The sequence below is a fragment of the Salvelinus sp. IW2-2015 genome, linkage group LG18 (genome assembly GCF_002910315.2).
Source record: "Salvelinus sp. IW2-2015 linkage group LG18, ASM291031v2, whole genome shotgun sequence".
Classification (NCBI taxonomy): domain Eukaryota; kingdom Metazoa; phylum Chordata; class Actinopteri; order Salmoniformes; family Salmonidae; genus Salvelinus; species Salvelinus sp. IW2-2015.
This window is the reverse complement of record NC_036858.1, coordinates 10,860,432-10,883,943: the sequence shown is the minus strand read 5'-3', so window position 1 is coordinate 10,883,943 and position 23,512 is coordinate 10,860,432. Positions and strand designations below refer to the sequence as shown.

The 23,512-nt window shown below is 42.9% G+C and overlaps 4 protein-coding genes across 14 annotated transcripts in view; 1 reads left to right on the top strand and 3 right to left on the bottom strand.

The window, feature by feature from the left end:
• ndel1a (nudE neurodevelopment protein 1-like 1a) overlaps positions 1-1,485 on the bottom strand; it is a 32,225-nt gene extending 30,740 nt beyond the window's left edge. For all 7 annotated transcript variants that reach the window (XM_024006947.2, XM_024006948.2, XM_024006950.2 and 4 more), the window contains exon 1: positions 1,376-1,485. The gene's annotated coding sequence lies outside the window, so the exon portion shown is untranslated. The remainder of the gene's footprint in view (positions 1-1,375) is intronic.
• A 471-nt stretch (positions 1,486-1,956) lies between these two features.
• Positions 1,957-7,097, top strand: tex47 (testis expressed 47). Of its 3 annotated transcripts, XM_024006946.2 has the most exons (8): positions 2,769-3,087; positions 3,604-3,676; positions 4,477-4,580; positions 4,787-4,851; positions 5,631-5,850; positions 6,035-6,191; positions 6,408-6,466; positions 6,786-7,097. In XM_024006946.2, exons 1-7 carry the CDS (start codon positions 2,971-2,973, stop codon positions 6,443-6,445), a joined length of 774 nt encoding a protein of 257 aa, XP_023862714.1. In that variant the 5' UTR covers positions 2,769-2,970; the 3' UTR covers positions 6,446-6,466; positions 6,786-7,097. The 3 variants fall into 3 exon arrangements, with proteins under 3 accessions (XP_023862713.1, XP_023862714.1, XP_023862712.1); XM_024006945.2 differs by lacking the exons at positions 2,769-3,087; positions 6,408-6,466 and adding an exon at positions 1,957-2,099; XM_024006944.2 differs by lacking the exon at positions 6,408-6,466 and having other exon boundaries at positions 2,770-3,087.
• A 78-nt stretch (positions 7,098-7,175) lies between these two features.
• Positions 7,176-23,512, bottom strand: part of LOC111977504 (rho GTPase-activating protein 44) — a 69,009-nt gene continuing 52,672 nt past the window's right edge. The window contains exons 7-22 of one of the 3 annotated variants that reach the window (XM_024006941.2): positions 23,390-23,501; positions 23,209-23,277; positions 22,926-23,007; positions 22,305-22,432; positions 22,099-22,210; positions 21,094-21,175; positions 20,848-20,928; positions 20,165-20,278; positions 19,774-19,865; positions 19,323-19,503; positions 16,881-16,901; positions 16,151-16,339; positions 13,597-13,715; positions 13,012-13,389; positions 12,664-12,715; positions 11,460-11,549 (exon numbers count right to left, since the gene is read on the bottom strand). In XM_024006941.2, the coding sequence (XP_023862709.1) occupies positions 12,708-12,715; positions 13,012-13,389; positions 13,597-13,715; positions 16,151-16,339; positions 16,881-16,901; positions 19,323-19,503; positions 19,774-19,865; positions 20,165-20,278; positions 20,848-20,928; positions 21,094-21,175; positions 22,099-22,210; positions 22,305-22,432; positions 22,926-23,007; positions 23,209-23,277; positions 23,390-23,501 (1,768 nt within the window). In that variant the 3' untranslated portion in view covers positions 11,460-11,549; positions 12,664-12,707. Of the gene's footprint in view, positions 11,550-12,663; positions 12,716-13,011; positions 13,390-13,596; positions 13,716-16,150; positions 16,340-16,880; positions 16,902-19,322; positions 19,504-19,773; positions 19,866-20,164; positions 20,279-20,847; positions 20,929-21,093; positions 21,176-22,098; positions 22,211-22,304; positions 22,433-22,925; positions 23,008-23,208; positions 23,278-23,389; positions 23,502-23,512 lie in introns of all 3 variants that reach the window. The other 2 variants (XM_024006940.2, XM_024006943.2) reach the window with 2 other exon arrangements.
• On the bottom strand, positions 13,765-15,354 carry LOC139029093 (uncharacterized; the record flags this gene model as incomplete). Its single annotated transcript, XM_070448186.1, has 1 exon — positions 13,765-15,354. A coding segment is annotated over one exon (543 nt), but the record flags the coding sequence as incomplete, so codon positions are not given.

Here is a 23,512-nt window from a genome sequence, read left to right as displayed (position 1 = left end):
TCGGTTTTGGTTGGTGTTAGAGAGAGATCTGTTTACCTTGCTGCTGCTACTGACTACCAGGCAGTGAGGCAGGCTGTTGCTGAGTAAGAGTTAGTGAGTGATGAGGAGGACCGGAGGGTGTGTGTGTGTGTGTGTGTGTGGTGTGTGTGTGGTGTGTTGTGTGTGTGTGTGTGTGTGTGTGTGTGTTGAGCTGAGTGAGTGAGTGGAGAGCAACGCCAGCACTTGCGCACGCCATCACAAGTGATGTAAGAACAACGAACAGCACCAGCTAGCTACATACTTCTCCCTCATGTCGTAGAGAGAAACAGTAAAGGCGTCTTTTTGTAGGCACTAACTCCGCCATGGTTCATTGAATAAAGCCTATGGGGAAAGTGAATGGCATTTTTGTAGGGTTTTTGGATTAACGCCAAAAATAAGGTCGGTGGAAAACATAATGTTTTGTTCTATTTGATAATCTTCATCAGCTAACGCAACTTTTTGTGAATTTTTAAGCATTTATTTAATGAAAAAAGAAGCACAAAGGCTTCATAATTCATAAAGGTCATGTTAACTGACTGCTATTATAGAACAAAACATATAAATTAGTTAATGAGTTAACCTCAGACCTTATTTTCAGCTTTTATTCCAAAACCCTATTATTTTCCATAGGGATAGCTAAATGAACCAGAGGTCACTCATATCTAGTTTTTAGGACTACATTTTTCCCCTCTTGTTGCTAGTTTTAAAGTCTTGGGGGCAGGTTTTGAGTTGCAATTGCCCTGGAAATTTTAACTAAACCTGGCAACCCTGCACGCATTACCTGACAAGATTGCCATTATACTGAAAGGAGAAATTCTCCTCATTGGCAAAAATGATATCACAAAATGTGGTGCAGAATATTGGTAAATAATTGGCTATATGGTGAATAACGTTATATCAGTCAAATATGTTGTTGTAACGTAGCTATCAAACTTAACTACTATTATTGAGTATTTCTAGCCAAGTTTCAGTGAATATCATCCTTGCTTGAGGGTCTTCAGTTTTCAAGCCTGGCCCCTTGGCCCTCAAACTAAGATATTATAAACTATCGTTATCTAAATATCTATCGCAAATAATGTAGCTCGGGGACCATTGCCATTTAGCTTACTGTCATTAGTTACAAGATACGCCTAAATTAACTGTCAAAACCAAACCGTCAGCTGTCAAACATGGGTGGCCGCTCAGCTCGGGTACACCGGGCGTCGCTTGGCTAGCTAGCTAGCTAGCGTTACGTTAGCTAGCTAACTACCCCCATCAATTCAAAGGAATTGTATTTTCATGCATTTTACTCAAATAAAGACAATGATACATCGCGTCAACATTATACACAATTTGATAAGTACATGTTGCAATGTACCTGAACATTTCCATTCGATGTCTCGCCCCCTTTCGATGGTTTTCAGTCCAACGTAGTCGTCCCGCCTGGTGGTTCTGTGCTTGGAGGAAACTGTTGATGCTGTGATTCACGCGCAGCCTACACAAGGGCAAGACACGCACGTGATGAGCAGAGCAAGCGCATCAAAATTGGTGGACCTTTGTGTTAGCGTCATCTGGTGGTTTAAAGCTGCAATATACGTTTTCAAATACACGTTTTTAAAATGATAATGCTTACAGTATTTGACTGAGAATGTACAAAGAAACATTTGCCAGGCTATCTCGAACTAGGATCATATTGTTGTTGAGTGATGAATAAATTGGTAGATTTTTGGGTGTGATCTAGTCATACTCTCCTATTCTTGAATAACATTCTAGGGGGAAACATTTAGCTAACTTAATAACTGGACACGTCTGTTTATTATAGACTTTATTTTTACGGCTTTATTAAAGGCTTTACTAGAAGGTAAGTCACCTGTCTTGAATCCAGCTCACACACAGGTGCATAACCCGAGTCTTTCCCTGCTCCCCCCTCATTCCAGTCCCCACATTTGTTGCTTAGTAACACTTCCAAACATCCATTGTCAGTAATGGCTTCCAGGTCGCACGAAGTTGATAATGCGCCCTTTACCATCTGGAACTCCGCCTTTGAAGACAGAATGTCGCTGCTTGCAAAGCTGGAAGAGTCCCACAGGACCGTTAGAAAGGTTTGTGCTGGCACTTTGTGCTGCAGTGCTAGAAAAATAAACTTCTCAGTGCATGAAATGGGTGATCTCCATGCCAACTCATAACACCACAGTTGTGATCCGTAGCCCTAGGCCTATAGATTGAGTGGTGTGAACATGTGTTTATTATTAGATATCTCTGTGATATGATGTCTGGGTGCCTGCAATAACAATGCAAGTCATTTTTTAACAAGCAAACCTGGAATACTCCCTGTACCCTGTGTTGTGAAACTGCCACTGTGGTGTTTATGGTGTGGCCTGGTTATGTGGCCCTCTTTCACATTCAAATGAGGCCCTATTTCATATTCAAATGGGACCTTCTACTACAAGAGGAGAATGTTTCGTTGTCATAGAGACTTATCCTCTTCAACTGGCATTCCAGAGAGTAAATAAGGTACCCAAGCATAGGCGGGTAGTGTCGTGGAGTGTACTGTAGGAGCGGTGGGTGGGGTGACTGTGGTGTGTGTGTGTGTGTGTGTGTGTGTGTGTGTGTGTGTGTGTGTGTGTGTGTGTGTGTGTGTGTGTGTGTGTGTGTGTGTGTGTGTGTGTGTGTGTGTGTGTGTGTGTGTGTGTGTGTGTGTGTGTGGCCGAGAAGGACCTGCCTTCTCCCTCATTCTACTACGTACGAGCATCCCCTTACAAATAGGGCTGGGTCTGTTATCAGTGGATCTGTTGGCAGTCTTGCGTACTGCAGCTGAGCGAAGAAGGATTGGCTTTATTGCACTAGGGGGAACAGTAGGTATCCAGGATATACCATGCAAGTGGTAAACACAAAGGGAGGGCTATCTGCTGCTGCTGCCCCAGTCAGTACTTGACTGAGAGAGAGACAGACAGAGAGAGAAAGAGAGAAGAAATGGAGGCATCCAGCCAGCTACTAAGTCTTGACCAAAAGAAGGAGGAAGATGTTGGGACTAGCTTGTTTCACTGCCATATGAAGCAAAGACGGCTTTTTAATCCTCAAGAGGAGATGGTTTGTGTAGTTCATTGTCTGGGAGGGCTAAAGGAACAATATTCAAGAGTCAAGTTCAATGCTTTACTTATTTATCTAAGAGTCCACATTGTTTGCAATGTACTGCAATGTAAACGATATGATTTGAACAGCTTGTACTGTATAAAGAGTGTCCTGGAAGGATAGGCAGGGCCGGCTCCAGCTATAAGCGACATAAGTGGTCGCTTATGTCTTTGATTGATTGTTTGTGTGATTGGTCAGTGGGTCGCTGGTTTGCTTTCATTATTATTTTATTTGTATTTTTTATGTATCGTTTATTTATTCAGTCGAGACAAAATAACATACACACACAACCGAAGAGCAACACATTTGTTTACTTATCACTATCCCAACCTAACCCACCTCATCCAGAGTTAGGTAGGCTTGTAGCCTTAACTATTTAAGTGGGGCCAATAGGCCTACTGCTATTTGTCTATTCTTGATACCTGTTCTCTCACTCATCAGATAGCTTAATACCCTTCTTCTCTGTCTCTCCAGAAGTTCCTGTTACACCGGTTGATAGTCGTCGCCAGCCTCCCCCAGCAACTCGCAGACAGGAAAGACCTGGGAGGTCAGCCAAACATTACTGTAGAACACATTTAAGAGCTATTGTGCATTCCAGGGCGGATTACAAGGCATCACTATTTCACTGATAGAGGTCCTTCCTGTACACTGACTCAGGTTTCTCTTTCTCCTACGGAGCATGATTTTGTTTATAGCTGATAGGTCAAATCAAAATCAACGTTCAAAATGCTTTCCAGTCACTTTAACTCTACCTACATGTACATATTACCTCAATTACCTCGACTAACCGGTGCCCCGCACATTGACTCTGTACCGGTACCCCCTGTATATAGCCTTGCTTGTTATTTTACTGCTGCTGTTTAATTATATTACTTTAATTTTCTATTTTTTACTTATCTATTTTTTATTTTGCATCTTAACTTCTTAAAGCATTGATGGTTAAGGGCTTGTAAGTAAGCATTTCACTGTAAGGTCTGCACCTGTTGTATTCGGCGCGTGTGACAAATAACATTTGATTTGATTTGATGATGTGTTTATGAACGTATGATGTTGGGACATACTTCCTCTACAAATACTCTTCACAGAAAAAGTTACTTTACTTTAGGATGCTCCTTAGTTGGGGTTATTTGAACAAGTATTTTGTTATGGGCCACTTTCTGTCTGACACACCTAGGTCTGTGAGTGAGAAGGAAGGACATTATGGGGCGATCCTTATACAATATATTGGATGCAATAAAGCTTATTCATGCAAACCAAGGCGTTTCCAGTAGTGAGATACCTCACTCTGTTATCAGTGAACCGGGGTTAATCAAGTAACCGTACATTCTTTCTCCTTTGGTTGTACAGTACACTACGAAGAACTGAACCAGCGCTTGCAGAGGTATTACCAAGGTGACGCTATCACAGGCCTGCTTTTGCTGTACCCAACCTGCATGCTTCATGTCATTGAGGTAAACAAGATTAACCAGTAACACCTATTAATGAAACTCATATAATATATACAAATCTGTCAATATCCCCCGTCAATGCAGCGACAAGGCACTAGTCTCAGCCAATTACTTTAATAAGAGGTGAACCTTCATTGCTCATCTTTCTATTGATTAGCATAATGATATGGTATTTTCATTAATGACCATGCTCTTTGTTTCTCTGCTAGTCCTCCAGCGAGGTTCTTGTGTCTCTGCTGCAGGATCTGAGGGACATGCAGGAACGGCCACACTGGTAGAGTATCTTACTATGCAGATTTGAATCAATATATCATAGTTTTACCTCTTCTGCTACTAAGTTCCGAGGGTTATGCACAGTGGTGTAAAGTACTTAAGTAAAAATACTTTAAAGTACTACTGAAGTAGTTTTTTGTGGTAACTGTACTTTACTTTACTATTTATATTTTTGACAACTTTTACTTTTACTCCACTACATCCCTAAAGAAAATAATGTACTTTCTACACCATACATTTTCCCTGACACCCAAAAGTACTCGTTACATTTTTAATGCTTAGGAAAATTGTTCAATTCACGCACTTAAAGAGAAAATATCCTGGTCATCCCTACTGCATCTGATCTGGCGGACTCACTAAAAACAAATGCTTTGTTTGTAAATTATGTCTGAATGTTGGAGTGTGCCCCTGGCTATGCGTAAACTACAAAAACAAGAAAATCTTGCCGTCTGGTTTGCTTAATATAATACATTTGAAATTATTTTTACTTTTATTTTTGATTCTTAAGTATATTTTAGAAATTACATTTACTTTTGATGCTTAAGTATATTTAAAACCAAATACTTTTAGACTTTTACTCAAGTAGTATTTTACTGGGTGACTTTCACTTTTACTTGAGTCCTTTTCTATTACTTTTACTCAAGTATGACAATTGGGTACTTTTCCACCACTGGTCAAGCATGTGCATTCCAGCCTCAATATAGCTGACTAAAACCCAGACATAAACATTGCTTGACATGCTGTCTTGATGTTGTCATGGTCCCTATCATCGTCATACAGTGTCCTGATCGAGGCACCCAGGGTCCTGGTGATGTCACATGACCTTCCCAGCAGGTTGTTCCAGCAGTGGAGCTACAAGGTGCTGAATGTGCAGGCCAGGGTGGGTGGGATGCTGAGTAGAGACGGGCCAGAGGAGGAGGAGGAGGACACAGACACACTGGTCAGCACCGCCCTGTCTATGCTGCTCAAGCTGGGGAATCACCTCCTCAAAGCCACCAAGGTGTGTCATCATTAGCATCGGTTAGACTACAGAGACTTATCATATCCTGGGCTCATTTAAAGGAAGATCCACCTGCTATTTTTGAATTAAATGTTTCCTACTCTAGATACCATAAGTGGAATCTCTCATTTCTGACAGACCATTATTTTTGGCCCCTCTATCATCTCTCTATGTATTTGTACAGGGGTCAAAGATGCCCCCGGGCTCTGTTTTGGATGAAGTGCCAGAGATGATAGTCCCCCAGGATATCCTGGTTCAGCTCCTGTCCAGAGGAGAATTTCTGAGCCCCCAGCAGTACCTGCAGGCCTACCACACCCCTCTCCACATCCTCATGGACTCTGGTGAGCAGGACTTTAATCACTCATCAACAGGGCTGGGGTTAACTCCATTTCAGTTCAGTCAATTTGAGAAGTGAATTGAAGTTCCAGTACATTAATTAATTGAACAAATTGTCTGTGAAAATCAATGGTTCTCAGATTGTTATATAGTTCACGATAACTGATAACTTTGATATCTAAACATTGCCACATGCTGTATGTTCTGTGATTTGTTTAAAGGGCACGTGTTTGGAAGCAGTCAGCTAACTACAGTTTAGTGTTTGGCCAAAAGGTCAAAGGTATGGGTCTGTCAGCATGAAATCAATGCACGTGGTTTGAACCCAGAGAATAACATTGCATGCATCATCTCAAATTGGATCTGCATGACTTTGAATGGATTGTATCTCTCTGAATGAAGGATATTTTGATTCCGGCACAGTATATTCCTTTGTACGCAAGGGATCTTGAGGTGTTGCTGTGCATTTGAATCTTATTCCTTGTCTTTGTCTCGTGTTCTTGTCCTTGCCAAAGGTCTCTGCATGTAGGCTTTGATATTGGGATTTATTTTGTGGACACTGTCAGTTAGGATGATTTACATGTTTGATATTATTTCCACAGAGCGTACTTGGCCTCCACCTGAGCAACTTCGATGTGAATTCTGACTTCTGATGTGATACAACTAGGCATTTGAATGTGCTCCCTACTCAATCTGTTTTCAAGGTTCATGCCTGGTTATTTGTATGTGTTATTGAGAACTGCCATTAATCTGAACTGTGTGAAACATTCAACTCTAAATAATTGTCCTTGCTCCAACAATGGATACTACATAACAAGATACATTGTTTGATATAGTGTTAAAATACACAGGGACTGCAGGGTAGGTTTGGTTGTATATTGCAAATATTTCATAAATATTTTATTGAATGTGAACTGGCATTGGATGTCTTTTCTTTCCTGTGTATATACTGTCACACCCACACCATACTCACAATAAGGCATGATTAAATACACATTTAAAAAAACAAAAACATTTTTTAATAGTTTCAACATTCTGATGAGCATTGTTTTTGATCTTACAGGACATGTCCACAGTAGTTGTTCCACTCTGTGACTGGGAGGGAGTATGTCCCCTCTCTTTATTTCAGTGTCCCCAATGTCACTGCAGTTTGACATAGTACTGTAGGGCCTTTATATCTACAAACAATGTCTCTGGAGCATCAACCTTCCATTTTATTTTGGCCCCCTTGTGTTAATTTATTACTTGAACATAAACTATGCAAAAAGATTAATTAAAAGGTACTTGCTTACCAAACAATAGCTGCATGCACCACAGTGTCATAACTTACAAATGTTCATAGAGGCAAACCAGGTGTCTTTTATCCCACATTTATTCAGGCTTGGCTGATTGGCCAACAAAAAAGGTGTATCTTTGTTTTGCCTAATATGAAGCAGGAGGGTTTTTTCATCTGATGGATAATGGGATTGATTTATGCCCATATAAGGCTATCCTCAGAAAATAACTCAATGTTTACAGACAAAAAGAAATACACTGCCAGTCATCCATTCAGTTTCACTGTCATTCTGTCCTGACTCATTAGGCAAAAAAAGCTCAAAGTTAGATGCTATATTGTCTCCGAGTTGTATTAAGTCATTATGTTTAGCAATTATTAAGCCATGCTTCTAGATGTACAGTACTTCATATATTTATGTGACTCTGCTTAGTGAATAGTTGATTGACTGGATGGAAAGTTGGAGCTCAACAAAAATGCAAAACAGGAACTGTGGACTGATAAACTGATCATAGGGCGGAACTGAATAATTCTACCTGCGTTGCAAGGCCCTTTTTCTTTTCACATGTAAAAATAAATATGACAAGCACGGGTAAATAGGACCAAAGATAAGACAGATTTCACAAGCATGATGAAAAAGCATGCTGCTGATTTTCACACATGGGACAATGTCTAGTCATAACCCCCAAGCCTATTCACATCACTACCAAACATCTGTCCACCCTGTTAAAACTACATCCACAACACAGAGATTTCCCCCTAAAAACAACCTGAGGCAAACAGTCCAAATAGTCACCAGTACATTCCACCTATTCATTTAAAAAAGGCCTTTTCTCTTACAGTAACTCAACAGACATGCTTAGAAAAACTGTGCTAGTGGAAATAGTCTGAGGAATCTCTCCTACCAACAACTGCCCTTGGTAGACAGGATTTCTGCTTTTAATAAAGTTGTGTGTTCAATAAATATGTACAAACCATCACTTCATAAAAAGAAGACAACCCCTTTTACAGAACAGCAACAGAACAGCACATTATCACCACAGACAGAKGTCCAGATTGACACATAACTGAACATTCTCTTCAACACATACAAATTGTAAGAACAGCCTTCAAAAATGTTAATGCAATTTTGTCAATTTTATAATTTTTTGAATCCTCAAAATCATATGCCATGGTTGGCATTTGTTGCAAGTAATGATACAAAAGACAAAAGCAATAAAACATCAATATAAACTGTAAAAAACATCAAATCATTTTAAAGAGAGTGGGACCCTCTTCATCTTTGAGGTTTCTCTGTTTCTCTGTTCACAAATACTGTAATTGCACTTTCTTTATTCATTTTGAAATTCAACATTTTTCTTCTGGAACTGTCTACTCAGCATTGCGTTGAACTATATTGCTTTCAGAGGAGGGATATTTGTCTTCTACACTGGGGAATATTCTCTGTACTGTAAGGTTGGAATAACTAGGTTGACTCAACCGTTTTTTGCCTCGAGGGATGGTGGTCCCCTTTTTACTTACCTATTGACAATCACAAATACATCCCTTACAATAGCTCTACTGGTCAGGCTGTAGACTAGAGGAGACACACAGTGATGCAGCACTTTCRATTCAGACATACTGTATTATTAAGCTCCAGGCTGATGACTTTGCAATAACAATCCTAGAAAATAGATTTAACCTTTAATCTATGTCCGTGTTATATGGTACTATTTAAAGCTTGCGGCTGATAACCGTGCAAAGCTTACTGCATTTCGTTAAGTGTGAATCTGGCAATATTGTGGTCAGGACCAGAACAACACAGACATGTCAATATATAAATACTTTCAGTCAATATTTATATTTTTCTTATCTTAATATATATATTTTATCCTCTCCCCCTGTTTTATATACACACACATATACAGAGGCGTCAGTATTTACAATAGTGTTGTGATGGATAAAATATATAGCACTTGAACATAAGAGCATGAAAGAGCAGCGTTTGTTGTGGCTTCCAGGCAATAATCAGTGTTATGGATGGAACATTTCTAAGGAGAAAAAGTCATAGGTTTGTATAGGTCATGGGCGGGCGCCTCACCTTTGAACCCCAGCACCGGATAAACAGATTGGACCATTGGTCTTTTGTGTTGTGGATGTCAATCCAACTCCTCTGCACCGTAATCATCGGTATACAGTAAATACTTTCATCACAATAAGAAATACTTCACATTCCTCATCATGAAAGTATTGTTTTTTTTTTATTGTGTGGTGGGGGACTGAAACAGAAACCTCTGTATACTTTCAATGAGAGCCTATTCTCGTTCGCTGCATGATAGAATATAAACATATATTCTAGCACCAGAAGAAATGTACCTATATTCCGGATAACACCCATACACACAGGCACAGAACTGCACCCATATACACACTCACTCTCAGAAGAGTTTCCAATATTTGCTTTCAAACAGCTGAGCCGGCTTCCCAGTGACAGGCTCTTGCCAGAGAAGTCTCAGGGCGCTCATGAACAGAGTTACAGAGACCACYGAGAGGAGGTATACAGACAAAGGGTGTTAATTTGAGCCAGTTTGCTACAGCAGGAAAAAAATCCGGCAGCAACAGGAAATGTCAATTATTATGTGGATTATAACTAATGGACGTTTTTGTAGGGGTTGATACATTTTTCGTAAGAGAAAATCAAGTCTGAAATTTCAAAGTGGAAATGACAAACTTCAGAAGCCTTTTAATACCTCAAATACACTTCAAGTTAAAGAAATTCCTACATTGAAGGAAAGTTCTCCTGCAACAGGGTGATCAAATTAAGATCCTACATCTGTAGTCCCACCCTGCAAAGTCCACTCATACTCACTATTCAGCAATCCATTTATAAGTATTCTGTTTATTCTGTTTCTATGCTCTATTCCCTCTACTACAACATAGACATGCAGATTTCTCCCACTGAGCTCCAAGCCTCTCCTATGATAATGTACAGTCAAGTACATGCTAGACTATATAATATCTGTATACCYTATTTATAGTTCTATATACAGTAGAATATCTGTATATCTATGGTTGAATTCTTATATTATATGACTCATATAATAACTCCTGTATCTCTGTTAATATCATATACTCTGAAATGTACAGTATAAACCGTCATTTTAAATAGTCAATAATATATTATCCTGATTTAACTTCCCCTCTAACAGCCAAATGTAATCTTAAACCCCCCTTTGAAGAATGTGATTGTGAATTCAAGCTCAAACTGGTCGTGCAGTACCATTATATTCACAGACTATGGCAGAACTCGCCACTCAATGATGCAGAAACGTTTCCAAACACATCACACAATTCACAAACACACGTACACGTTCAGCCAGGACGGAACAAGGGGTTGCCAGAATGCCAGGGAACTCAAGAGTACAAGAATGGGTTTAGGCGTCAAAAGGAATGATATAGCCTTGGTGACAGAAATCAGAGATATCCTGTCCCCTTCCTTTCCTACTGCACTCACAAGAGGAGAACCCATTCCACCAAGCAACTTGTTTTCATGTCTTGTAAGTTAAAGGCAATATTGCAAATGACTCAAATAAGGCAAAAATAAAAGACAAATAAACAAAATTGTTTCAAATAAATCCTTAAAAATGAATGCACCCCAGATAGAATCAATGGAATCTAGTCAACATAAAAACCTAGCATTCGTTCCCTTTCTCTGAATCAAAAGTTTCTACCTCCATTGTCTCAGCCAGAAACCCTCTGGATGTGGATATAGGTATTTTCTGTATTCATGTCTATTACATTTTTTTGTAGAAGGACTTTGATTTACAGGGCTGAGCCTGGTACTTGGTCTCTATGGGTGGAGGTGAGGTCTGGAGTGAGTCCCCATTGGGTCAAAGGTCAGAGAATGGGTCCTGGAGACAGGTTGGAATAGTTAGGGCTGGGCGTGGAAACTTGTGATGTCATAGTACCGTGCTCTCAGACTCTTCCTCTGACTCGGCCTTAGGGGTTGGCCGGACCACCGCCACTGAGTTCCTGTAGGTGGCCATCTTGGGCTCATCAAAGATGCCATCCAGTTCTACGTTAATGATGGGGATATCCAGGTTGCAGAAAGAGTCTGGGCAGTCAAAGATCGACACGAGACGAGAAGAGACAAGAGAGAAGAAAATAAGAGAGAGACATAGAAAATAACTGTTAGTGGTTGCTTAGAAAAGGCCATTCTAGACATGATTAAGGCAATGCTGAATGATGTGTTGTACACAGCACGGAGGTCAGCATAAGCCCAAGCTATTGTTTTACACACACATCCTCAAAAACGATCCGTGTTTCTAGAGAATTACTGACAGATAAGAGGCAGGTCAGTTAGTAATGTAACGCCAACTTTTCTAGCAGACATAGTGGTTCGGGTAGGTTTGTAATGCTGCAAAATGGATGCGAAGAGACAATTCCCCAACAGTATCCAGTGCAGTCACCACAAACATTCATCCTTGTCATTACTTTGTCTTTGAACTCACAGTCGTGTGAGAATGATGACATCCATTGTGTAACACTGAAATGGATAACAACCAGTGACTGGGAAACAGAAAGTGGAATAATTCTAGAACAGCAGTGGGTGTGGCATACGGGGGGGGGGGGGCTGTGCAGTGTGTAAGCAAAGGGGCAGCTGGCACCGGACAGGACAGAGGTGGGATGTGCCATGGTTTCGGGGAGAAAACAGTAAAGAAAGCTTCTTGGGATAGCAAAATTACGCCAATCTTCTGTGTGAAGTGGAGTCAGTGGACGGTCTTTCAGACACATCCACAAGCCATGCATCGCGCCAGTCTCAGCCACCATGCAAAGGCCAACAAAATGGGTTAGTGGTGGACTGAACACAGCAGAGATATATAGCTATATACATATGAGAAGTCATGTATACAGGTATATATACACAGCAGAGGAGGCTGGTGGGAGGAGCTATAGGAAGACAGGCTCATTGTAATGGCTGGAATGGAATCAATGGAATGGTACCAAACACTTCAAACACATGGAAACAACATGTTGGACTCCGTTCCATTGATTCCATTCCAGCCATTACAATGAGCCTATCCACCTATAGCTCCTCCCATCAGCCTCCTCTGATATACAGAAAGCTGGAGCCATGCAGCTCCACAGTGAGCCAGAATGGCGGACGGTTGGTTGTTTGGAGGGATGGGAGGGTGAGGCTTTAGTACAGTACTGGAACTCCTGCTTACCCTAAAAGGCCCTCTCACATTTAGACCATATTGAACCACTCGCCTCATACCGCTGTAGGCACACAATAATAGGAGTCGAAAAAAAATATTGAAAAAATGGAAGAACAAGATAAGAGATTAAAATATTTTTACCTTCTTACCTTTTTTTGTGTGAGTTCCCCACAGTTTAACACAGATGAAAGGGTTAAAAGTATTATCAGTTTAACAAACTACACAAAATAATTCCATTTGCAGAAACCATATTAATACTCTGGCAGGCACACTGGAGAGTGAGATATTCCACCTATACCAGAGAAGAGAGTGTATGGGCGGGCTCCTAGGGTGTTGAAACTCCATTGAAGCGTTTACCTGTGGACATGCTCTCTCCAGGAGACAATCCATCCAGAAGGCCGCCACCGTGCTCAAGAGGTTGGGGGCTGGAGCCAGGGGTGCTGGGGGGCTGCGGTGGGGGCAGGCTGGGCCTCTGCCTGGGAGGCTTGGGAGTGGGCCTAGCCTTGGTGAGGGTGCCGGCTAGCGAGGGAGGGGAGGAGAGAGAGGGGGTGGCGGTCTGGGCCTGTCCCGGTGAGCCGATGGTGGCGTAGCCCTGAGGGTAGCCAAAGCCATACGGGGAAGGGGTACTAGGAGGGGTGGGGGACAGGCTGACTGGAGAGGGCTGACCTGTGGACTGGTCAGACATTCCCCCAGACTGAGAATAGTGCTTAGGTGGGATGGGGGCCAGCTTTTTAGCTGTGGAGAGACCAGACAGAATGCCAAGTGTGAGAGAAAAGCAACACAGATTGTAATTGAGAGGTGACCAGCCAAAACAAAACACTCTGGCTGCTTTGTACATAGCACAGTCTCTCTCACATGCATACGCACGCACACATGCACGCACCCTCGCACGCACACACACACAGACACACACACACACACAAAACCTTCTTCCATCAGTACCTCTTCTCAGGGTGTGAGGGCTATGTTCAGAAGAGTGCTGTGACAGCCCACCAGAGGGTGCCGTTCCCTGGAAGCCCTTCTGTCCAATCACTGGAGACAGCTCATTGTTCTTCAGAGTACTGGGGAAGACAAAGGGATATGAACAACAATATGTAATCTTCATAACATCTTCTTCAGGTCGTGTGTGTGTGTGTGTGTGTGTGTGTGTGTGTGTGTGTGTGTGTGTTCACTACCTGTCAGTTTGAGGGTAGATGGCCTCAATCTTCCACATGTAGCTAACAATTGCAAATCAGGTTCAACATATTGACCTTATTTCTGCACATGTCATGACATCTATATAATATAATCTGAGTGACCACTGACAACTTTCACTACTGCAAGTATACTACTAGCTATATGGCAGTGTAGCTAAAGCCCCCACTAAAAATCCAAGCCCAAGCCAGTAGGCTTAATGGATTTTTTTCTTGCCTTTTATGGCACYATGCACACAGAATGCCAATGGGTAGAGAGCTTGAAGGTCAAAACCTAACCAGTTTATAATAGGATGTGAGTGACAGCTCTCCCAGCTCCAAATCCCCCCGCCCACTGACAGCAGATGAGGATGGGTGACCGGGACTGGAGAGATTTGAAGTTAGGGTGGAGCTATGCAAATGAGGCATCCCTAACAGCTGTTGATGTAAAAGACCCCATTCCGATGAAGGCCAATGATCGGATAGGAATCATGCCAGCCCATCCATATTTTTCACTTAGTCACTCTTTATCCAATTCATATTCAGAAACATAACTAATCAACTATCATCCAAGGCCAGCTGGGTCCCTTTAAAATGACAAATTAACGGCCACTATGTTCTGCTATCTCTGAGAGTTTTTAATATTCTTTGTTGCAACATCCTCCAGAATTTCCTGGCAACATGGAATGTTATGGATTGCATAAAATAAGGAGAGTTTGGTACTAGAATGATCCAATAGAAAAGTTCCATGATGGGAGGAATATCCCTTTGAAACATGAAATTGAGGACAAAAGCGAGAAAATGAACAAAATGTATAAAACAGGATGTTGGCACTTTGGAGGGAGCTCCCTCTCTCTCACTCTCCCCTTTGTTTCCTAATTTCCCTCTCTCATTTTGCCATTATGAGCCACTCAGGCCTGTGTGTGTTACGGAGACTGAGTTTGTGTCCATCTCTGGGAATGGGCAGGGCGATGTGACGTAGTATTTACCTAGTCAGCTTGGCTCCTCTCTCTCGGCTACAGGCACAGGCGGCCCACGGAGGAGATGCGGACAGGGGGAGGTTAGGGGGGTGGGGACCGAGGGACGAGTCGTGTCGGGTTAGCACGAGGGGGGTTTTGATGTAGAGAGGGGAGACGTTAGTTTCTAACAGTGGGGGCGCATGCGGAGCTTCGGCCAGGGAGCTCTGTTTGGGGAGGTGCAGGGAGCTCTGTTTTGGGAGGTGCAGGGAGCAGGGCTTGGGGTTAGAGTTGATAGGGGGGAGGTGGGGGGGGAAAGCGGAGGGGGGGGGAGGTGGGGGAGAGGGGTGTGGGTAGCAAGACCAGCGGGGGGGAGGTGGGGGCGAGGGCCCAGGGGAAACGGACTCTGGACCGGGGGCGACAGGGCGCGCACACTGCGGTGCTCGGGGGTAGAAATGGTGAAGAGGCGGGTAGCAAGAGGAGGAAGAGGGGTAAGGGGGAGGGGGCCTCTCCTCTTCCGGGGAAGGGTAGGCATAACAGGAGTCCGACGCGTCATCTGAGCTGCAATGATACAAATTTTTATGATGTCACAGGGTATTGAATTGTTCTAAGTCAGGGAGAGGCCAATATTGTCACGTTCTTGTAGTGGAATGAAAAGCCCACAAGTCCAGTGGGCCATTCTGTCATATTTGTGAGCACTCAATAACCACCGCAGTTCATGTAGGGTGAAGGAGAACAAGTGCTGGTTTTTGTATCTGGGAAGGGATTAGTCAACCAAAGTTGAACAGAGTCGCGTTAAGAGGGGGAGGGGAGAGGTCTAAGGAGAACGCAAATAAAAAAGGTAAAAGAAAAGAGCAAATGAAAAACCTTCATTTAGGCCAGCATTCACGTTTTGAAACTAGTAAACTGTTTGACAAATACAAGAAAAACTCTATTTGCAATCTTACATGAGCAGTGTTAATGAAACCTGTTCTGATGGATGGAAATGAAAAACATGCTGCATTGGCAAGCTACTTTTGAGATGAGGTACACATTTTCACAATTTTATGGGTAATGGATAAAAAAATGACTCTCTGGTACAACCTGGATATGAAACAAAACCAAGCACAAAAAGAACTTCAAGGGTTCTAGAAACTCTGAAGATCAGACTAAAGGACAACAACAACCAAAACAACATCACAGGAGGTCACGAGGTCAAATCAAGTTTGAGAACACATGCAACAGGTGTGAGGGGCTTCGGTTCACAGAAAGATGAAGATGATACGTGGGAAAGAGAATTAGAAGACGTCAACAGACTGAAAAAATACAACAACGCCGTGTCGGGGTCAGTTTCAGGACGCGAGGAGTGTGGGAAATGGACAGCCTTACCTGGCACGGTCACTGCTAGCGGGAGGAGGGGTTGGGGAGGGGGACGCAGAGACCTCCCACTGCTCAGGTATGAGAGCGTCTGAGGGCGGGAGGGGGGGCTGTACACCTAGGGGCGTGGAGGAGCTTTTACGCGCTGACGACGAGCCCCTGCGCGACACCCAAGAAGTGTCCATCACCCTGACCCCCATGCTGCAGTGGGACAGAGACGCACAGCCAATCAAAGACAGTGGTCAGGGGTCAGAGGTCACCTCAGGGAGCCTTATCCTGGAGTCCTCACAATTGTCAGCACAGTCTTTACTGTACTATATGTAGTAGAAACACTAGGGAAAGGAAACCTTTGTAATAATGTGTCACAGTGAGGGTGTCTGTATGGTTGGTCTCTGTGTGACAAACAACTATTTGAAACTGTTATTGTCGGTTGTACTTGTCAAGCAATCAGAGGAGTACATCTGACACCAGACATCGCAAAAAAAATGCATTTGAAGCAAACAAACCACACACAGTGTGAGAACATTGTTCACACGGGAACTTATTTGGCAGCACTGTCTGTCAGCAGCACTCTGTAAGGAGCATTGAACTATACGATTAGAAGTGTGTCCGGACGAGAGAATAATTGTGACTGGAATACTGACAGACAAATGATGACAGAGAGAGGCATTCTCTCCACAGGCAGTTCAGACAAGAGTGAACAGAGAGGAGATACAGGCAGGAGGAAGAGTAAGTACAGTACCTTTGAATTTTCCTAACGCTGCTTGGTAGGACAAAAACATCACAATAAAGGGTAAGGATCATGAGAAACTCCATTAACTGATTCACAGCAACACTAAATCAAAGCAACTGCAGGAGCAGTCGGTCAGAGGTTGGATCCAAGATGGAGAAGCAGCAGGTCGAGCCTTCAGGTTTGGATTGCAGAGGGTTGTGGGGGATGGAAGTCATGCTGAGAGTAATGAGGAGAGGGATTTGAGGGGTGAAGATGGTCCTTCCCAAAAGAGCTCCAAGCATGTCCTACCGGTGAGCCAATTATCACTTCGTTTAGAGCTAATTAGGGCAACATTTCCCCACGGATGTAAAAATACCCCAAAATAACACCAAAATATAGGAAGTAACTTGCAGCAGTGGTTAATGTACTCGTTTACTATAAAAAGAGCAAGTACAACTATGGATAGCTAAAGGCTACGTAGTATTCAGATATTTTTTCAATCAATGACAATCGCACACACAAAGACACGGTCAAGGACATGGCATGACACATCACCCATAGTGCTTTGGAGAAAGGCCCCGAATGAATGAAGACCATAACAGAGGTATCAACCTGCCTTCATGGACTTGAATATGGACACAAAAGAAAAGGAATCAAAACTGGGAATGCTACTTCCTCATTGGTGTCAGCTTGTACTAAGGAGCAGAATGCTCCTTGACCTGATCCTGCTCTATCTGAAGGGGTGGGTGTTTCTAATGAGAGCAGAGCTCTATTGATTGGTCCCTATGCAGTCCTGGACATGTTTAATTAGCTGGGATTATTGTGTGGTCCCAGAGCTGAGGGGCTCAGACGGTCTGCTCTGCTGACAGGGACCGATAAGACAGAGAGGTCATTTGAAAAGAGAGAGTGAGAAAATGATTGACTTGAAACTAATCCTCCACAGAGCACAAGAACTGCTTACAGCACCACTCATCACCACGGACCAACCTCTTTCTCTGAGCTCCCTGCTCTCTGACTGCCTATCTCTTACAGTGCACATCTCTCTCTCTATCTCACTAGTTATCTCTCTCTCTCTCACCTGAGATGAAGAACAATTCTGTGATATTCTCTCCGCCATTCTCATACCCAGACAAAATTTTTACTTAGCTCACTTAAAAAGACTATACAGCCATGTATGATCTTATGAAGAAAAACTATTCACATAGAAAGATGACATTATGCCATTTCTATGGCACATATCTGGGTTCAAATACATGCTTATTTAAGTATGTGTATTTGAAATACTTATTTTCTGTGTATTTGAGTATTTTCAAATAATTTGGCAGAATCAACTACTTCTATTTGAAGTATTTAAGAGTATTTGTCATGGATCCCTCCGGAACTTTCATTACGCACACCTGGCCCCTATTCCCAGTGATTAGTAATTGTATAAGGGTGTCCTTGGTTTACCAGTGTCCTGTTGATTATTTTTACAATGTCCGTTGGTGCGTGTGAGTACCTGTGCTGTGTGTTTTGGGCTTTCGTGCCCTTGTGGATTGCGCAGATGATTACGGGTCTCGTCCCGTGCGTTAATCATTGTGTGCATGTGTTATTTATTCGAGGTACTCCTCGCTCTTTTGTTTGGGTTTCTACCCTGTGTTTTTTTCACGTGTTTGTTTGGTCTTCGTCCCCGTGCCTTTACACGGCACGCCATAATTTGGGGCTTAATAAAATAAAAAAATACGCATTCCTGCGCCTGTCTCCCAAATCATTTATACCAGCGTGACAGTATTTTTAAAACAAATTCCCGTAAATATTATTTGAAACTTGAAACTTCCAAATACATGTCAAATATCCCTAGGACCAAACAGACCTGGGTTCAAATGCATGGGAGTACTTAAATATCTGTATTTGAAAAAAACCTTTTCTGTGTATTTGAGTATTTTCAAATACATAGCAATACTTTCTAAGTGAACTTCCAAATACATTTTCAAATATTCAACTACTTATCAAAATACTTATTTGAAATGTATGTGAAAATTATTGAAATACCTTAAATAGTATTTAAATCCAGATCTGCTATGCCATACATCTTCACAAAACACAAAAATACGTTGCTAGTCAACCAAGCCATTACCCATTGCTCATGCAAATCCTTTATTCTGAACTGTGCTGTAATAACCAATAATATCAATAATAATATTTGATGTCCAATCCCATTGGGCACAGATGTCAATTCAATGTCTATTCCACGTTGGTTCAACGTAATTTAATTGAAATTAAGTGGACACAAGTTGATTCAACCAGTGTGTGCTCAGTGGTATGGTTCATGTTCCAGAAAATAGTTTTCAGCGAGGACAAGGAGGGAAGACAAGCAGTTAGGTAGTTGACTTCAGAGACAGAGAGGATTTGGGAGCGATGTGGAGGGTAAGATAGGGTAAGATATGGTAAGATAGGGTAAGATATGGGGCAACAAGAGTTGGATCTTCTTACCCATCCTTCTTATAGAACTCCAGCATCATATTATCGGTGGCCACACTGAGTGGACGTCGGCTCTGATCATTGTGCTTGCGATCTGAATGGTCCATATCCGGAGACGGCATGGAGCTGTAGTTGGCGTTGTGATTGGTGTGGACTGGGCTGCCATAGTTTCCTGTGACATTAAACTCAATCTCTGAGAGAGAGGAAGGAGATAGGTCAGGCGATTACTTTTGTGACAATTCACAGGTATCCTGTTATAAGAACTGACTCTTAAAATTGTGAATAATGTCTCCTAAGGTCGGTGACTGGCTGTCATACTGTGTCTGTGAGAGCTGACGCTCGACTCCACTTGCTCCCTTGCAGAGGGCGATACAAGGATAATAAAGCAATGGTATTAACCCCTAATGGATGATCGAGGCGGTTGTGCCTGATAGAGGCTGAACAGACACTGTGTTTCCCTCACCTCCAGGGAAGAACCAGTCAGCGTGCTGGATGATGGGCTCAATGATGCCTACGATCTGCAGGGACACAGTGGTCATCATCTCTGTAATGTTCCTGGAGGGAGAGAGAGGAAGAGATATGAAGGAGATAGTTTAGTTTGATGGAGAGGGATATAACTGTACTGGAAATGATTAACTTGAACCTTGAGATATGAGTATTATTTAATTTGGACAGTTTTCTGCATTTTCATGATGTTCGAGAACTGACCATTAACATGACGATAAAAGTCAAGAGATATAAAGGTTAAAGATATATGGAAATGACTAAGGAGTATTTTTCTCTTTAAGTCGCAACCAATGACCAGGCATTGCTTTTAAAAAGGTATGGTGTGGTAGAGAGAGGTTAAGTCCTACCCTTCCTGCGTTGTCCACAGCAGGTTGGGGCCCAAGACAATTGCAATATTCCCAGGGGTCATTTTATTTTCGTCCTGGTAGTCATCCAACTTGGCGAGGAATTTGATTAAATACCTGAAAGAAAACAAATAAACAGTGAACTAAATATACATTTATATTTTCAACTAACTATACATAGTCATGTACTGTATACCGCATTGGCTGACAAATCTCTGAATCACAGAGATTGAGGTTTTCGTGCTCATCCTAAAATGAACAGATTGCTCAGACAGAACCCCAGGCAGCTCTTTTCAATTGGGCTATGATAAGGACAGCTTTGACAGGTGTTTCGCAAAAGAAGACAACCTAAAGATAAGCCTATTTGTGAGATTCAATGAAGACACTGACATGCACTGCAGTCTGTCAGCCTTTTGATTCTATTTCACCTTTCTTACACTCCCCCACTCCCACTTCTCCTTTTGATATAAAAAAAATACAAAAAAACACCCAGTACTGGCTGCTTGAAAGCTATGATTCCTCGGTTAAATGCCTCTGCTGATGTGAAAAGAGCAGTGAGGGATAAAAACGGTGAAAGGTGATGGAAACTGAAATAATTGAATGGTCAGGCAAGTCCAGGAAAGACCAGAGTGAAATGGATGCGGGACAGAGGAGAGCGAAAGAGCGAAACAAAGATGGCGACTCACTTGAAGTTGTTGCCGTTGGCCAGGGGTAGTTTCTCGCAGGCTGTGAGGAGGGCTTGGAGTCTCTTGTCTTGGTCTTGAATGCTGCCAGACGAACCACAAAATAACAACTCAGTGTAAAAGAGAAACTCCCTTTCCAATGATCTCATCCTTTTAAAGTGAATAAAAAAAATGACCAGCATGGCGTACGAATCCAACACAATGAATAAACATCAACTAATTCCGGCATCATTATAAGCAGATACTGACTTGGAAGCTTGAATCCATTCGTCGTAAAGTTCAAAGGTCATCAGTGGCTCAGGGAGTTCCCGTAGGTAGGATTTCAAAGCACCTGTCGGGATGAGACAAGAGGAGGGTGAGTGAGAGAAAGAGGGATAAAGCGAGAGGACTGGGAGGGTGTGTGCTGAAAATGAGAGGGAGAGATAAAATAAGAAAGTAAGAAGGATTATACAGTTACTGTTTAGGCCTAAAGACAGCGGTGCCAAAAGATGAAACGCATCAGAAAACACTGCCAGACACAGAAAGAAGGAGAAATAGGGGGAAGGAGAGAGTGTGTATCTCTACTGTAACTATTTCTCATGTGTTGTATGGGATGAATGAACCAGGACGTCCTAGTATCCCTCGCATTTTGACGGTGCGGAGGAAACCACAACAGCTGTGTCACTCTTCTGTGTGTATATGTGTGTGCAGTGTATATGTGTGTGCAGGCACACCTGTGTGTGTGTCTATTTGCACTACTAGATAATCACATTCAATGCAGAGCACTTTGAAGCCCTGCAGGGAGCATCTTTTATTAGCTGTGTTGACTTGATTCTGATGTGTTTGGACTGGGTGACGTGAATCCACCTTGACACTACTCTAACCTCAGGAGAGGGTCGCAAATTAGCTTTCCTTTTGGTGCAGGCTCTGCGTATCAGCCTGTTTAACATGGAATCATTAGAAATAAACATGGAAGAGGATTCAGAGATAATTATTTTCCAAGGCTCACTCAGGTTTCTATTCACATGCTCGTATATTCAGATTCTGGCACAGCCAGGATCACAACAAGGCTGTGCATAAGACCTAAGTTGTTCGTAGGTTGACAGGGAGCCCTTGATAACCCAAACAGACTAGGGGAAGGTTTCCGTGACCATATCAGTTGGCATGGTAACAGATGCAGAGTGACAGGGAGAGGGGTGTTTGGGGGGGGGGGGGGGGGGGGGGGGGGGGGGGGGGGGGGGGGGGGGGGGGGGGGGGGGGGGGTTGCCAATTCACCTGCGATGGCGTGAGGGTCTACAGAATACTCCTGTACGTCCATCACCCCGCAGTCTAGAGACGCCTTGAGCTTCTTCAGTTTGGACGCAGACGGCGCCACTCTGAACAGGCCCTGGAATGGGACAGGAACACAGGAGGTTAGGCTAATCAGTACGTTGTCACTTGGTAACGGGAAAACATAGCGATAGGGTGGAATACACACCGACCTCTTCCTGCATGCCACACTCCAGCAGCATGGTGACACAGGCTTCGATAGGAAAGGCAATGTCCCGCCCGCTGAGGGCTAGGTGCTCCTCTAAGGGTTTCCCATAGCACGGCTTCTCCACCCAGGTCTCTGTCAACCCCAACACACACACACACAGCACCAAGGTTACACAGTCAGCAGGTTAATCAGGTTATTACTAAGGCATGCCATTACCTCAAATACACTAGAGCCTCGGTGCAGCCCCTGTTGACTTTAACTTACTTGATATACGCCCTTGGTTCCTATAATGATGGATATGTCAAAAGGAAACTAATAGCATACAGTAGCTATGAATATCAGGGTTGGGTTCAGTTCCATTTAAACTACAGCAATTCAGGGAGTTAATAGAAATTCCATTCATGAATTGAAACGTCTTCACTTCATAAAAAATAAAAAAAATCAATGTATCTTCAGAACTGACTGAATTGAAATGGTATTGACCCCAACCCTGATGAATATAGAGAAGATGTGCACCAATGCTCCTACTGCAGGGTTGAAGTTGGAAAGAGATGGTATAATACTGTATGTGTGTAATAATGAGTGAGGGCTGGGTGGGCGCTGGGCGCTGGGCAGACAGACTCACCCTGGTGGGCTTTGATCTGAGGCAGAATATTCTGGAGGAGCTCTAACGACTTCCTGTGGTACTGTGCCTGCACCTCTATCAACTAGAGACAGAGAGAGAGATGGAGAGGGAGAGGGAGAGAGAGAGAGGGAGAGAGAGGGAGAGAGAGATGGAGAGGGAGGGAGAGGGAGAGAGAGGGAGAGAGCGAGAAAGAAAAAGAGAGGGAGAGAGATTAGTGTATGTTCAAGCTATACCTCAATGAAGACATACAGTAGTGAGCGTGATTAGAGATTAGAGTACTTACTGCCTGAAAGTAGCTTGCATAGTCGATTTCTTTGGCCACAAAATTGTACATGTCTGCTGATAATTGATCCTGGAAAAATACAAAAGTTTAACTTCAGAAAACAAAGAGAGATTTCAGAGAAAACATCTTGAGGCAAGTGAGAAAGAGGACGTGAGCGAGAAAAAAGGAGATGTGGACTGACTCGACAGATCTCCATTCGATTGGCTGCCTCTTCCATCTCTTCCCTGAGGTGCTCGCCCTTGGCCCCTGGCTGCACGTTGCTGGACATACCCGATTTGGAGGACTGGTGGAACCTGATGGATGG

What these genes read in the sequence shown, in the direction of transcription:
- tex47 (XM_024006945.2), top strand. Translation starts at nt 1,983, where the DNA reads ATGGCTTCCAGGTCGCACGAAGTTGATAATGCGCCCTTTACCATCTGG. An exon ending in CCCACAGGACCGTTAGAAAG is followed by an intron (nt 2,100 to 3,603) that starts GTTTGTGCTGGC and finishes CTGTCTCTCCAG; the next exon opens with AAGTTCCTGTTACACCGGTT. An exon ending in ACCTCCTCAAAGCCACCAAG is followed by an intron (nt 5,851 to 6,034) that starts GTGTGTCATCAT and finishes GTATTTGTACAG; the next exon opens with GGGTCAAAGATGCCCCCGGG.